Source organism: Balearica regulorum, chromosome 15 (genome assembly GCF_011004875.1).
Source record: "Balearica regulorum gibbericeps isolate bBalReg1 chromosome 15, bBalReg1.pri, whole genome shotgun sequence".
NCBI lineage: Eukaryota > Metazoa > Chordata > Aves > Gruiformes > Gruidae > Balearica > Balearica regulorum.
The window spans coordinates 16109346-16123919 of record NC_046198.1 but is presented as its reverse complement, the minus strand read 5'-3'; the positions used below and the strand labels follow the sequence as shown (position 1 = coordinate 16123919).

Genomic DNA, 14574 nt, shown 5'->3' with positions numbered 1-14574 from the left:
AGTGAAAAGCAGGACAGGAAGGGGGACGTGAAAGGACCCAAAGGGGAATAAATAAAACCCCCTAGAGCCCCAGGCGGCCTGTGGAAACCTTCCGAGCCCTCTGCTCGCTAAACACCCCACTGCGGTGCCTCTTCCACGCCACGAGTGGCACTGCCCCAGCCCTCGCCCCTCTGTAGCCTCCCCAGGCGCCCGGCCCTACCCGCCACGCCGCCGGCCCCCGCGGGGAGGAGACAGCGGCGGGAGGGCGGTGGCGCCTCCCTCAGCCCCGGCAGGCCCAGCCCGGGCCGCGCCGGGCGTTGCATCCAGAGGGCGGGAGGGCGAGCCGCCGAGAGGGGCTGCGGCCCGGCGGGCAGCAGCCGCAGGTGAGAGGGGCGGCCCCGGATCGGCGGAGGGCGGGCGGGGAGCGACACCGCCCCGCTCCGCCTGACCGGAGACCGCGGAGCGGCCTGTCAGCCCTGGCCGCAGCTCGGTCTTAACGGGAGGGCCGGCGTCGGCAGCGCGGCGGAGCCTCGCAGGAGCGGGAACTGTTCGTCCATTACCTCCCTCAGCTCGGGCGGGCAGTGCCCCCTGCCCGCTGCGACGGGGCCCTTCTGGCCGCCAGCCGTGAGACCCGCGGCGGGGCCCCCTCAGCCCACCGCGGCCTCCGCCCGCGTGGTGCGGAGCCCAGCGGGGAGACCCGCGCTGTGCCCCAGCGCTACAGGTCGGGGAAGGCCGAGGTGGCGGCCCGGTCGCTGCCGTTGAGCCGCCTGGGGACCCGCTTTAAGGGCAACGGCCGCGGGTAGCGGCAGCGCGCCTCGGCGCTGGCCGTGTGGCAGCGGGGGCACGGCGGGGTGCGATGAACCGGCTCCGGACCTCGATTTTAAGTGTCCGGTGGGGGCCGCGGGGGGTGGAGCTGTGCTGAAGGTAACGTTGGGGCTCGGAGGGAGCGTTCTCGGGGGGAGGTGGACCCCCGGTCCGCGTCCTCGCCAGGGCTGCTAGGAACCAAAGTCAGACGCTGCTGTATGAAGATACTGTGTCAACAAAGGGAGGGACTGTGTATCTAGGCCGAGTATAAAATAGTAATATTGACACGGTGACTATTTAGATTTACAAGCAGGAAACTGCATCTTTTACTCTTCCCCTGGTAAGGGTCTCCCTAGCAACAACAGATTAAATTTTTGTGGGGGAACGGAGATTTTTGAGCGGATGTTGTCTTTAAACTGTCACAATTAGAGGGTTTGAAAGCATTTTGCCTTTATATGCAGCATTTTGAAGCTGTACAGGGTATGGTTTTACATCTGAACATGAGGCTATTCACAAAAACAAGTCTCATTAAAGTGTTACAAGTTTCCAGCCCCAGTAGCTATAAATTGTCCATGCCAGTAGTTAGAATTGACCTTTTTACTCGTAATTCAACACCCTCATGGTTTAATACAGGGTTAATGCTATAAAGGAAGGAGGTGAGAGTCACTTTGTATCTTGATACTTGGCTTTGGGAGGTTCAGAAGAGTTTTCAGGCACCAGCCCTCTATATGAGGTGTATTTCTGTTAAGAGTCATGGTTCAGACTCTGGATCACATTAAAATCAAATCCACATCCTCTGTTTTTTGCAAAAGAAATATTTCATTTTCTCAAAACATTTGCATGAGCCTGTTACTAATTGTATCTTAATTTTAAGGAAAAATTGGATGGCTGAGTGAGAACTGGTTGGTTGTTCAGAAAATCCAAGATCGTGGCTGAGGATTACAACATGTCTAAAGAAATGCAAGAGCTACAGAAGCAGTGGCACTCCGTGGTGCAGTCCATCCACAGCAACTCAAATGTGGGTCTGGATTATAATTTTATATATTTAGAAAGATACTCCTTTCATAACTCTTGGAATATCACACCCCAATTTATTTAAATGCAACTTCAAAACTTTTTTTTTTTTTGAGAAAATTGGCACTCTCTTTTTTAAGTGAACACTGAGGAGCCTATAGGAAGGGCTGTCCTCCCACACCTTCAGCAATCAAGAAAAAGGGAAGCCTGTTCTGCATTTCTGTGTTTTACTGCTATAACCATTTGAGATAGTAGAATGGCATTTTAGTGAAATGGTTGTGCTGCTATAAAAAGAACTAAAACTACAATACATATTTCCTTAAGGGAAGGGAAATTTCTCTACTACAGTAAAATTCCAGTCTGTAGGTATGACTGCCTCTGTAAAAAGAATTATTATTTTTTTTCCTACCAGTAACATTATAATTAAATTCCTGACAACTTACTGATACAGATATGCCTGCACTGTACTTATGCTCAGTAAATGAGCAGGTTGCAGATATTACTGAGGCATGGAAAAAAAGAAAAGTCATCGTAATTTTTAAATGTTAGAGCATTTTTTTTCTTAACAAATGCAGTTAAGATTCTCTAGATTCTCTAGATCAGAATCATAGCTATTGAGACCCCACTGAAATCCATGCAGCTAAACTGTGATTGGTTTTTTACTTGTTTTCAGGGTTTGGGGTTTGTTTTTAAATTTGTGTAAGAATGGAACTGGGAAATCCAAGAAAAACATGTCTGTTGTTGGTAGAATTATATTTGCTATGCAGTTATCTAAATTTGTGATAAGTCTTCATGCTTTTGAAATATAGAGGCAACAGCTGCCCTCTGTTCCAGCTGCAGACTTGACCTTTAAAAGTTATCTACAAGAAGAGATAAAAGCAAAATCTGAAATGTTTTTCTTTCATCCACAGGTTGTTGCATTTATGAATTCTCGTGTTGGCCAGTATTTAGATGACCACCCTTTTGTTGCCTTGTCACTCCTGATGTTTATTGCAGTGTCTGCTATTCCCGTTGCATTTTTCCTGATTTTTGTTGTTACAACAGCCATAATGGCCTGTATCGGTGTGATAGTTATGGAAGGTATTGTACGCATGCATGCATGCATGTACTTACTTATTCCCTTTTAAGGCATGACATCTCTTCCTTTTTTTTCTTCTTCCTTCTGGAGTTTCCAGTTCAAGCAATTGAGGATTTCTGTGTGGAGTTCTCAGGTCTCAGCAGTAGCGAAACTCTTAATGCAAGAATGGTAATCTGATTAACTGTAGTCTGTACAGGGGAAATTCTGTTTCCCTTTCTAATCCCAGCTACCAGGATCTGCCTAAACCAGTTATCTTGACCATGCCTAGCTTTTATAGCGGCTAGCTAGTTGATTGCAGACTGTTTTCCCAAATGGTTTGAATTTGGGATTGTGATACAATGTCAGCTTTTCTAATTTACTTGTATATAAACTTGTTTAAATCACAAACTGATTTTCTTTTATTAGGTGTTGTAATAGCCGTAGGTGGCATAGCCCTCCTTTGTGTGCTGTGTGGCCTGGGTGCGCTTTCACTGGGAGTTTCTGGAGTACTGAGTGTTTGTTACATCGTTCTTTCATCGCTGGTCAACTACTGGTATGCTTCAAGGTGAGTATTGATGTCTTGACCCACACTTGGATTTCGAACTCTGCAACTGTGCTATTGCATTGATTGCTTCATTTATTCTAAGTGAGCCACTGTTGCTTAGTTTAACAAATGTTTCTTGAATGCTAGAGCATCTCTGGCTACCCTGGTGGCTTAATGTGCAGCATATAAATGTCTAGTCGTCAGTATATATTTTAATGGGAGTTAATACATTTCCTCTTTCCTATTTAGGAAAGAGGAAATGTAAATAGTCTTTAAATGTGCATGTGCTAACATGACATCAAGCAATAAAATATAACGTTGTCTCACTCAGAATATTTGTTGCTTCAAATGTCGTTAAAGCATAGTCCAAATTAGACTGTGCTTAGAGGATGAACCTTTTGCAGTTCTTTCCGCATGATGACCCAGCCATCTCTGCTTACCTGCATTTGTAATGGACCAAAATTAGTTGTAGATTTGGGATAGGCAGAGGGGTCCTTAAAAGGGACAGTGTGGCCACAATAGAAATTACAGGTTTTGCTGGATGCTGCACGTGAGCTGCCTACCAGTCATGTCTCCCGGTGATACTTGAGGCTTGGAGGCCCATTTCAGTCAGCATCACCTTAGCCATGCTTTTACCAAAGGTCTTTTCCAACCAAAGCAATCCTGTGATTCTTCCATCTGGCTGGGAGTCAGAGGCAAAGCAGGTTGTGCTGGAGTGCCACCTATTGCCCGCTTAAATATCTACCAGGGATGAATAGTGGTAATCGCTCCTTAAGCATTGGGAAGAGAAAGGAAAAAATGACGGCTGCTCCCTCCTGGACTTCCTCGGTTTGTCCCTTCATCACATCTGTGCTTCTTGCAGAGCTCTCAAGGACACAAAAAACTGCCTGTCAAGCCCATGATGCCATCAGGGTGACCATGGTGTGAGGCCCCACGTGCTTGCGTTTGTTCCAGGGTGTGCTGCCATGTCCATAACGTTGCCCACTGATTCCAGAAAAGATGACTTTTTTTTTTTTTCCATAGCATATCTGAATACACAATCCAACCTACAGACCAGTCACATTGACTTACAGCTTTGGTGTTAAAACAGGTAACATCTGCTCTTTCTGTGTTCCTATGTGTTTTGAGAAAAGCTCTGGTAGACCAGCCACAGATATTCCAGGAGTCTCACCTTTTTTGAGCTGCTCAGCTCAGCTTTTTTGAGCAAAAACATTAAAAGACAGTAATCTTGGGGAAGAATAGATTGTAAACCCATTCTTTTCTCCTGTATACAGGGGTCAGATGAAGCAAGAAGTTAATGGAAGTTTGCCACAGAAGAGTCCTTCTGTCTTGGATCTTTCTGCCAATAATGGAAAGAATGAATAAGCGGGTTTCTCCCCACTTCCTTTGTAGGCACTTACTGTACTACTCTGACCTTTGCAATGTAATTGTTTACTTGTTGAGCATTCAACCTTTGTGCACTCCTTATGGGAACTGAAAAAAAAAATCAATGTGCATCTTACATTGTCACTGTAAAACTAATACTAAGAATAACGATTAAGCAGCAGTGCATTGCAATATTAAGTCTGTGTGCATAATGGAATGTTTCACAGCATTTGGTAAAGGGATGTAATAATAACAGCTACTGTTAAGTCGGTGACAATTAGGTGAAAGAAAGGGTAGGTAGGTGTTTGACTTCCCATTTGGTACTGGAGTTCTGGATGTACTATTGGTTGAAATCTGTATGCAGCAGTTGGTCATTTTGATACATAAGTGTCAAAGATCAGAACACCAGAAATGTTTTTTGAATGTTAAAAAATATTTTTAAGCCTTAACAGCCTTTGTTAAAATAGTCCGAGCATACCATGCTAATGCTTTATATTTATTATAAGAGGAAAATTGGGTTTTATCATAAGTTATGGGATAAGCTTTTTATATACCTTTAGATGTTGCAGTATTCTGAAGGGATATTTTGCTTGTTCTCACTGCCTCAGCCATCAATGGTATGCAACTAGGTCTTGCATTTTGTCATGTTTGTTTAGGTATTTAAATAGCCTGGTTTGTTTCTCTGTTGTAACTCCTTGTATATTATTTAAACTTTCTTCATTTTTGCAAATGCTTTAATATTTCTAAGCATTAATAAAGTATCTAACTATATTAGTTTAATAAAGTGCTGTTTGTTTAACCATGTTGTCTTGTTATTCTGTTTATTCTACAGTAAAAACAAGTGTTCCGGATCTGCTTCTAGGAAGGCTACATTTGGAGGTGAATCTTTCTCCACAATTAAAGTATTTTAGCTGGCTGGTATTGCTGAGCTACAAACCGCAGACAGATTGTATTACATGAGATTACTCCCCTTCTCATGCCAGTGAAGGAAATGCAGAATCCTAAGGAGTAAATTAGTGTGATACTCCAGTTTTGCATGAACCAACATGCTGTTTGGGCCATAATGTGTTCCACAGAGCATTAGTGGTAACATTTTTAGCTGTAGTGATAAGCTGGCCCCAGTAGAGTGAAACCATCCTTAGCCCTACTCTGCGTTACTGTCTGTAGGACCTGATGCCAGTTCAGAAGGGGCTTTGGTATTTACTAGTTAAACGTGAAGGATTTACAGAAACGAGACTATAACAGGAGATTTCTTTCATAATTTACTAAGTAGATAAAATGTTTGGTTTCTCAGGTGCTTCAAAGCTTTATCCCAACCAGATTTATTTTTTTTAACTTCCAGTTGATAGTAGTATACAAGTGGTAGGAAGGGGGGAAAAAAACCCACCAAAAACCCCAGGAAAAGTACTTTCTCTCCTTGTAAGAAAATCTAGTGCTGTAATACTGTTTACATGACATACAGCCTTGAGAAATCCATTTAAAAGCTGGAGCAAAGATTTAACATGAATATATGTACTTTTTTTTTTTTTTTACATTGCTGCTATCCCCACTTCAGGATCAAAATTGCAGCTGCTGTCAGTTACAGCAGGTGAGTTCAGTGGGGAGAAAAATAAAATGCTGTTCTTAACTACAGTGTGGTGCTGCCTAGTGATGCACATCACAGCTGTAGGTGATGCAACCTAAAAGCAAATTCCCCAGTGCATTCACGGGACTGCAGAAAACTGAAAGATAGTGGTGTTTGCAAATGAAGAGACTCCAACTAGGTAGTATGCTGGGGGCATTGGGGTGAAGGAGACATTTTGCATTGGCTAGTAAATGGAATATATTATCCCTTGTGTAAATGGACATCTTAAAATGCTTAAGAGCTGTGATGTACTGAAATAACTATGCCTAAGTGCTAGAAACCCTTCAGGCTAGCCAAAAGTCAGCCTTGAAATGGCATTCTAGTGATTACAGAATCCTTCCTGCCTTTCACCAGACCACCAGCCCCCATCATCAGGATACAGTTTCAGTCCAATCTTACTTTCCAAATCTTACTTTTCTTAGGCACTAATGCCTTCAATCTAGGAGTTTCCTGGCTGCTAAGAGCAGACTAATGGTTGTAAGGGAAATAAGGCAGAGATTAGTGCAACTTCATTACAACACACTCACCACCTCATTCATTTAATGTTTCCAGTGTTTTGCCTGTTTTACGTACCTAACTACTGTAATGTCAAACACACCATGAAAATATATCCCTTGTTTATCTCCTATTCTCTTCTATTGTCTGCCTAGAATGAAACATATATAACTCTTTATTACTGCACTTGAGACCTCAAAAGGAATTGAAATGGAGAAAGTACGTCGCAGGAGGGAACTAATAATGCTGTTTATCATGTTGCAACTTATCAGGCATAGCCAGAAAATACCAGATTTCCACACACTTCCTCAGGCAGCTCATACCTTTCCATTTTAAGATGATACTGCTTCAGAATCTAAAGATATTGACCCCAATCTACACTTGCAAATCTTGCTGCAAACTTGACTTTAGGTTAAGATGATTGTTTGCAGAATTGTATTGAGATACTTACACTCAATTAGACCCTAAAAGCAAAACGTGCTCTCAGTGCTGGCTACCCATCACTTTAATTAGCAGATTTTATTTACTGCCAGGTCCCATTTGCCTCTCCAGAGCGCAAGTTCTTTGCTTTGTTCATCAGTGGATCCTGATTCACTGCCTCCAGCACTAAAATGAAATTCTGCTCTCCCTGCAAGTGTATTTCCAGCACTCTGCTGCCAGCCTGGGGACAGGCGTTGCCTCCTTACACCTCGGTGTCACTTCTGCCTGGTGGTGGTGCAGGGAGCAGGAGCCGCTTTTAAACCTGCGTTAACAGCCTCTGCTGATGCTGAGAGCAGTGGCTTTCTGAGCAGCCCCACAGATCTCCACGGGATCGACAACCCTTATTCTTTCAACAGGAAACACTAACATCTTCAAGCTGCTGATGGGGACTAGTTTTTCCTGAAGGATGGATTTTGAAACAAATCACACCAAGAGCTTGACCAGCTGCATCCCCAACAGCTCCAAGGCTGCTCAAAACTTTTCTCTGCCTGGTAAGTACAATAAACAGGTAAGTGAAAATATACATTAGTGTATAAACTGTAATAGGTGTAGGCAGGGAGGTGAGAAAAAAAATCACTTACGTGAGATGGTTTTGAATAAAGCCTGAATATGAGTATTAATATCCATACTGTTGAGCAACATATGTATCAGATATTAATATATCTATTGAAACATATATTCATTATATATGTGTGCATTTGAAAGGGTCTCCATGCACATATATGGAATGATACACACACTGGTGCTCTTTCATTCTGTTGTTAATATGTGTTTGTGTTCATACACATGAAGGGAAGAGCAGGTGTATGCACATTTGATTAGACACATGCTTTAATGTATACATTTGTGAAAGCTGCTGAGAAAGTGCCTGTGTGTGGTTAGACACTACTGCATGCAAAAAGCCCTTCCTCATCTTACATGTGCTTGAGAAATCGGCTATTGTTTGCATTCAGAGCACTCACTGTCCATGAGAAGCCGGAGGCGTGTCCTCACCGCTGGTCCTTGGCACAGCTGACTCTTTCCTGCCTACACTTGTCTCTGCAGGTGACCCCGGCAGGATGAGCTATGGCAGCTTCATCATGCCCACCCTGTTTGGCATTATCTGCCTGTTGGGCATTGTCGGTAACAGCCTGGTTATCTGCACTGTCTTAAAGAAATCTGGCCCTAGCTGTAGTGTCCCAGATATCTTCATCATCAGCCTCTCCACAGTGGACCTGTTCTTCCTCCTGGGCATGCCCTTCCTCATCCACCAGCTGCTGGGGAATGGAGCCTGGCACTTTGGGGGGACAATGTGCACAATCATCACTGCCCTGGATGCCAACAGCCAGTTCACCAGCACCTACATCCTCACTGCTATGTCCATCGACCGCTACCTGGCCACCGTCTACCCCTTCACCTCCTCTCGCTTCAGGAAGCGCCCTGTGGCAGTCCTCATCATCTGTGTGCTCTGGGCCCTTTCCTTCCTCAGCATTACACCTGTGTGGATGTACGCTCAGCTCATCCCTTTGCCTGGAGGTCTACTAGGCTGTGGGATTCGCCTGCCAGACCCCCAGAGGGACATTTATTGGTACACTCTCTACCAATTCTTCCTGGTCTTCACCATCCCTTTTGCCCTCATCACAGTAGCCTACAGGAGGATCCTGCTCAAGATGGCCAGGTGCTCAGAAGTGCTGATGAGCCGAAGATGCACCGGGGCACGAACAAAAAAACTGACTCGTACGGCAATTGCTATTTGCGTGGCCTTCTTCGTTTGCTGGGCACCTTTCCACATCCTGCAACTGGCCCAGCTCGCCATGACTCGCCCCACCCTGCCTTTCTATTATGCCTATAACATGGCTATCAGCCTGGGTTATGCCAACAGTTGTCTGAACCCCTTCATCTACATCTTGCTTGGCCAAAATTTCCAGAGGCAGCTTGGGGTACCAGTAAGGCCAGCAGCTGCAGGGCAGGCTTCCCCACACAGGAGCAAAAGCATTCAGGGGGATGCAATTGAGTCAGGGCAGCCACTGCTGCATTTGGTGTCCATCTCTGGCAGGTAGCAAAACCTGCAGCACAGAGGGTATGGCCACAAGCCAGCCGTTCTCCTTTCCCAACCAAGCACCATGCACTGCATCTCCTGTAGGACAGACCTTTACCTGGCCCAGAGACAAAGTAGTGGCAGCATCTGGGCAGAAGCTTTGTTTGGCCTTGTGTTCTTATTTACACCTTCCCTGACCATTATGAATTATATTCTTCCCAGGAGATGAAAAGCTTTTGGGCATTTTGTTACGTTAACCCACATACTAAAAATATTTTGGTGAAAAACCCCAGCCAAGCAGCAACCCACCGCCCAGGGCTGAGACACTGCCACTGTTTGAAACTTGGGGAGTTCAAGGTTATTTCTTGCTTTAAGGAGGAAAGAAGGATTTTGTACTGCTCTGGATTATCCCCCTCCCCCCGAAACATGGTTCAAGAGCATTGCACACTTTATGAAGATTTTAAACAATAAGACAATCATGTTTTCATCTCCTTTCTAACGCACCAGCTCCATAACACCTTTAACGGTGAGACATAATTTTCTGTCATTTTAAAGCCAGCAAAACTGCCCATTTTCCAGAATCAGCTATTGTCAAGAAGTCTAATAAATATTCTCAAATACATTTAAAAGTAACCAGATTGATTTATTTGCAATCACTCTGAAAGACAGTTCTGTACCATCTTGTTAGGGGACAACAACAACCCAAGTTAAACAGTAGCTGTCGCTAAGTCACCAAGTTGCTTTGCAGTGGAAAATAATGATTAGATTTTATCTACATTAAAAAAACCAAAACAGTTTCTTACCATTGGCAGTGTATCACATGTGCACACATATCATGGTAGTATTTCCTCAGCTGGCAGCAAGCCTTTAGTAAATATACATCTTGAGGCACATTGCTCAGGTTTTCAACATCATTTTTCATCTGCCCATCTCAAACAATTTTGAAAGGACTTGACAGTAGAAACCACAGAGCATCCACTCTCTGACAGTCAAACCACTTTGCTGCATGCGGCAACCAAAAATCACTGGGCTTTAGTTTTAAAATGCAATTATTCTCCTAAAAGCAGTCACCTACGTCCAGAAAAATGGGCAAAAAGCAAAGGTTCTACACACTTCAATTTTAAAGGAACATTTACCTCTTTATGGTAGATCAGTTAAAGCTACTTAAAAAGTAATATTTCAAAAGACCATAGAGACCAGATCAAATTCTTTATCACAAATGCCCAGTTAGAACACACAACCTACTTTAATAATTTAAAAGGTTAAAACATCATCGGTACCTTGATTTAATCTTGCTCCTATAAATTAACCAAACATCAACACTGCAAATGAAGAAGCATGCCCATGATTGTTTATACACACTCTGTAACCCAGAGGATCCTTATCTCCAACTCTTTAGATTTTCAGGAGCTATTGGTTTTATTTTAATGGCATGCTAATTCAACAAACAACTATTACAAACCACACAGCAATCCCTGAGGCAAGGCTGTCTCCAATGGCTTCAGGCAGCTCTTCCAAAGCCAGAGCAATAAAACCCTGACACCTGTCCTAAGCGACACCGCTCAGAGCTTTGGGACCACAGCAGATACATGGCAGAAGGGATCTAATCCTTTCCCCCAGATTTCCTTTATACCCTCATCTTTTGCTGAAGGGTAATTGCTTAATAAACTCAGCAGCCACTGAAGTAAGTGAATTTATTCCAGCTTAGACTCTGGCCTCACATAAACAATTTCCTTCTGCATTTTAAATTGATTTTTCACTAAGTAATTCACTCTGTCATCAGCACTTGTCAGGAGGTAAAGCTGTGAATTCTCAATTACCAGCAGGTAAATGCAGAGCAGTGTCACTCCTGCTGCCCTGACCTTTCCATGTTTACCAGTCACTGGCATTTTAAAGCTTCTCACCACATCCCGTTAACAAGAGCTGCTTTCAGTCCTGCACCATCACCACATTACCGTGGGTTTTGATGGAGATTTGCTGAAGAAATAAGATGGTCAGCATAAACCAGGTGTTTTTACTGGAAACAGTAAGGCCATCCCTCTAATGATCATGTAGGTTGTTTGGGGTTTTTTTTTCTTTAATAATTATTAAACACTGCAGTAGAGCTAAGAAGTCCTGAGCAAGGGAGGCTAGGGAGATGGTGCTGAGGCCCTATTTTCTCAGCCACTCTCTTGGCTTCCTGCAGAACAGCACCAGCCTAGCAGGGAAGCAGCAGGAGCCTTTCCCACCCTGGTGGCACCATTCCCCAGTGGGTCCTCAGCCTGCCCACCCCCAGGACCTAAATCATGGGCCCTTCCTTCAGCTGTAAGCACACCTCAGTGGGCAGCCATTCTCCTAATCCCCACATCCTGGGGGACCCCAAACAGCCCCAGTCCAAGGGGACTTGGGGCAACCAACTTTGTGACAGGAGCTGAAGCAGCTGCACAAGCTCAAGCTGCAGAGACCCCAGTGCTGACTTCACACACAACATTGACTCTTTCTTATGTCTCTCATCACACTTTGCCCTCCCACACGTGTCAGAAGAAAGGGACGTCAGGCCCGAATACAGTAAAGGAACCTTTTGTGTTTGTAAGTGGAGCTTAAAAATTCCAGTTAGCACACTGCAACAGGGAACAAACACCAGCACTTGTACGGTAAGAGGGAAGGAATACATGTGGCTGGTCTCTGAGGTAAATTTACAAAGTAAGGAAAAAAACCACCCATGTTTTCCTCAATCGAAATAAGTTACATGAGTCTTCTTTCAAACTTCCCTAACTAGAGCACATCTGAACCACCCTGGGAGGGCTATAGAGTTAACCCTCCCAGAGACTAGGGACAGATCTCCTATGTGCCATGGCTGACAGCCTTCCCCTAAGCAGGCAATACTACCAGGAACCAGACAAGAACAACCTTCCCTTTGATGTGGGTAGCTGTCACTGCGTGCAACCTCTCTGTCTCGCCTCCCCAAAGAAGTCAAAATGTAAGAGTAAAGCTCTTATCTTTACTAAGGGCATAGGTAAGTGAGGTATTTTAAACACCCTCACTAGCACAAGTCTCCAGATTCATATATGCAAGCCACATAAAAAATATTATAGTTTATGGGGACATTGGCTGGCATTTCTCTTTCACAGAGGGTTCATATGACAGCTAGCAATGTTATTTAGTAAATTCCAACCCTCCTGAAATGGAGGTTCAAACTCCATCCAGCAATAAGAAACAAGGAAACACTTCTCTGCCTGAACATGCACCAATCTTTTCCCACACTTTGGAATAAGGAGAAAGATAGAGAGCAGGCAATGTTAAGAATATCACAGCCATGGCTGGCTCAGAAGAGCTAAAAGCCCATATAGTTAAGTACAAGGTATTATCAAGTACATAATACTCTTCATCAAGCACCACTTCTCCAGCATTTACAGAAACACTTCCTATTTCATCCATGTTATAAGTCAACAGGACTTAAGTATAGTAGGTGGTTTGCTGGACAATAAGCCTAAGTAATCATCTCACCTCTTATCAGGCTAACAATAGCAAAAGTGACTTGCAAATAAACAGTTCCACTGAAATCCATAGTTTCATTGCACTTCTGTTGGTACTTTAACTAGCAACAGCATATAGCCTTCCTAATGATCGTGTTCTCAGAAGTCCATATTCTCCTTGCACAGAATTTATATGAATATTGAAAAAGTGTATCCTGAAATCTGTTATATTAAAAATAGCTTATTAATAATGCTTATTGAGTGAAGCAGGGGCTGCGGCAGATGACCCCCAGCCCTAATGCTATCTATACACTGCATGCTTGACAATTAGCATTAGCAGAGTCTGCCTACTGGCTCGGTCTGAAGCCCTGCATGCCCAGAGAGCAGAGCTGGACTTGTTATGATCACTCGCCTCGTTTACACAAAGTCACCAATGTTTAACCTGAGGCTGTTAAACTCATGGTGTAGAGCACTTTCATCCCTTTTCATTCTGTCACATGCAATTGTATTTTTATGCCTCATTTCCTTGACTGTGTAAGGCAATGTGTACACAATAACGCAAAATAAAAAGTACAATTGCATGACAGAAACTGCCTCACTTCAAATGGACTCTTATGTCTGCAGACAATCCTGCCCTTGACTGTAATGAAAGCTGCAATAAAGAACTGCAGGGACATTTTAAAAAAAAAAAAAAGATACTGACCTTTTAACTCCCTCACCACACCAAAGTTCTGAGTGCTACCACATTTTGTGCCAGGTTACATCAAGAGAAATCTTAGGTTTGATTTATGGGACAGAAAACTAAAGATCCAAGATGTTTGTGTGCCCCAAATGTGCAACAAAGCTTTAGTGATTCAGCACTTTTGCTTCTACTCCCAGCTCTAGGAGGGAGGGTTTCTGATGTATTTGCTTTGGATGCAATTCTAAACACTTTGGTGTTTAAAGGGAAGTACAGCTGAGCCTTGCTAATCCCAGCACTTCAGGACTGTCACCATGCGGTTTAATGCTAAGCAAGTCACATTCTTCACATATGACTACAGAAGCAGAGTTTCCCCTGAAAATTAGTATTTTGGTACAAAACAAGAGCAAAGGAAACAATACCATACAAGTGAAGGCAGTAAGCATGGAAAGTCTGATACTGGTGATTACAGCAGGGGTAGGCAATGGCATAGGATGTTAACACTCCGTTTAACAAAGCTGCCCCAATTATCAAGTCCTAGAGAAGCAGAGATGAGTTGCTGTAACCTAGTGGAACAGAAAGAACCCACAGGTCAAAGCAGCCTGATTGGAGTTTGTGTGTACAACCAGTCTCCAAGCGAGGTGGCATTAACACAGAGGCAGCGTTAGTGCTCTCCACGCTCTGCCAGCAGGCTAAACATACTGTTAAACACTCCACATGCCTGCTGCAACCTAATGCTGTTTGGTTGATGTGGTTATAGGGTAGTTTCTTTCAAAGTTATTTGAATTTGAAAAACATTCTTTTAGAGAGAGGAAGGGCAACATACCAAACCCAGGGTTTGACTTTTTGATGGGAAAGAACATTAATAGTACAAACACCAAGGTATGATGCAAGGGTATAGATTCCTTTCTGACACAATAAGATTTGAGAAGTTTCCCAATTTTTGTTTAAGATGACTTGCATGTAAAGAAAGCTTATTAGAAAGCTAACAAGTGATGTATTGCTACATGCTTCTTTATAATCTAAGTGCCTCTTGGGCAGAGGGAGATGTAAAACAGGTA

At 43.7% G+C, this 14574-nt stretch overlaps 2 protein-coding genes across 2 annotated transcripts; both read left to right on the top strand.

The window, feature by feature from the left end:
* The first annotated feature begins 221 nt into the window (after positions 1-221).
* LDAF1 (lipid droplet assembly factor 1) lies at positions 222-5562 on the top strand. The gene is made up of 5 exons (XM_075767452.1): positions 222-362; positions 1658-1801; positions 2709-2877; positions 3281-3419; positions 4673-5562. The coding sequence occupies exons 2-5, from the start codon at positions 1730-1732 to the stop codon at positions 4761-4763; spliced, it is 471 nt and encodes a 156-aa protein (XP_075623567.1). The 5' UTR covers positions 222-362; positions 1658-1729; the 3' UTR covers positions 4764-5562.
* A 2103-nt stretch (positions 5563-7665) lies between these two features.
* Positions 7666-9524, top strand: LOC104641907 (melanin-concentrating hormone receptor 1-like). The gene is made up of 2 exons (XM_010310703.2): positions 7666-7853; positions 8407-9524. Exons 1-2 carry the CDS (start codon positions 7769-7771, stop codon positions 9399-9401), a joined length of 1080 nt encoding a protein of 359 aa, XP_010309005.2. The 5' UTR covers positions 7666-7768; the 3' UTR covers positions 9402-9524.
* The last annotated feature ends 5050 nt before the right edge of the window (positions 9525-14574 follow it).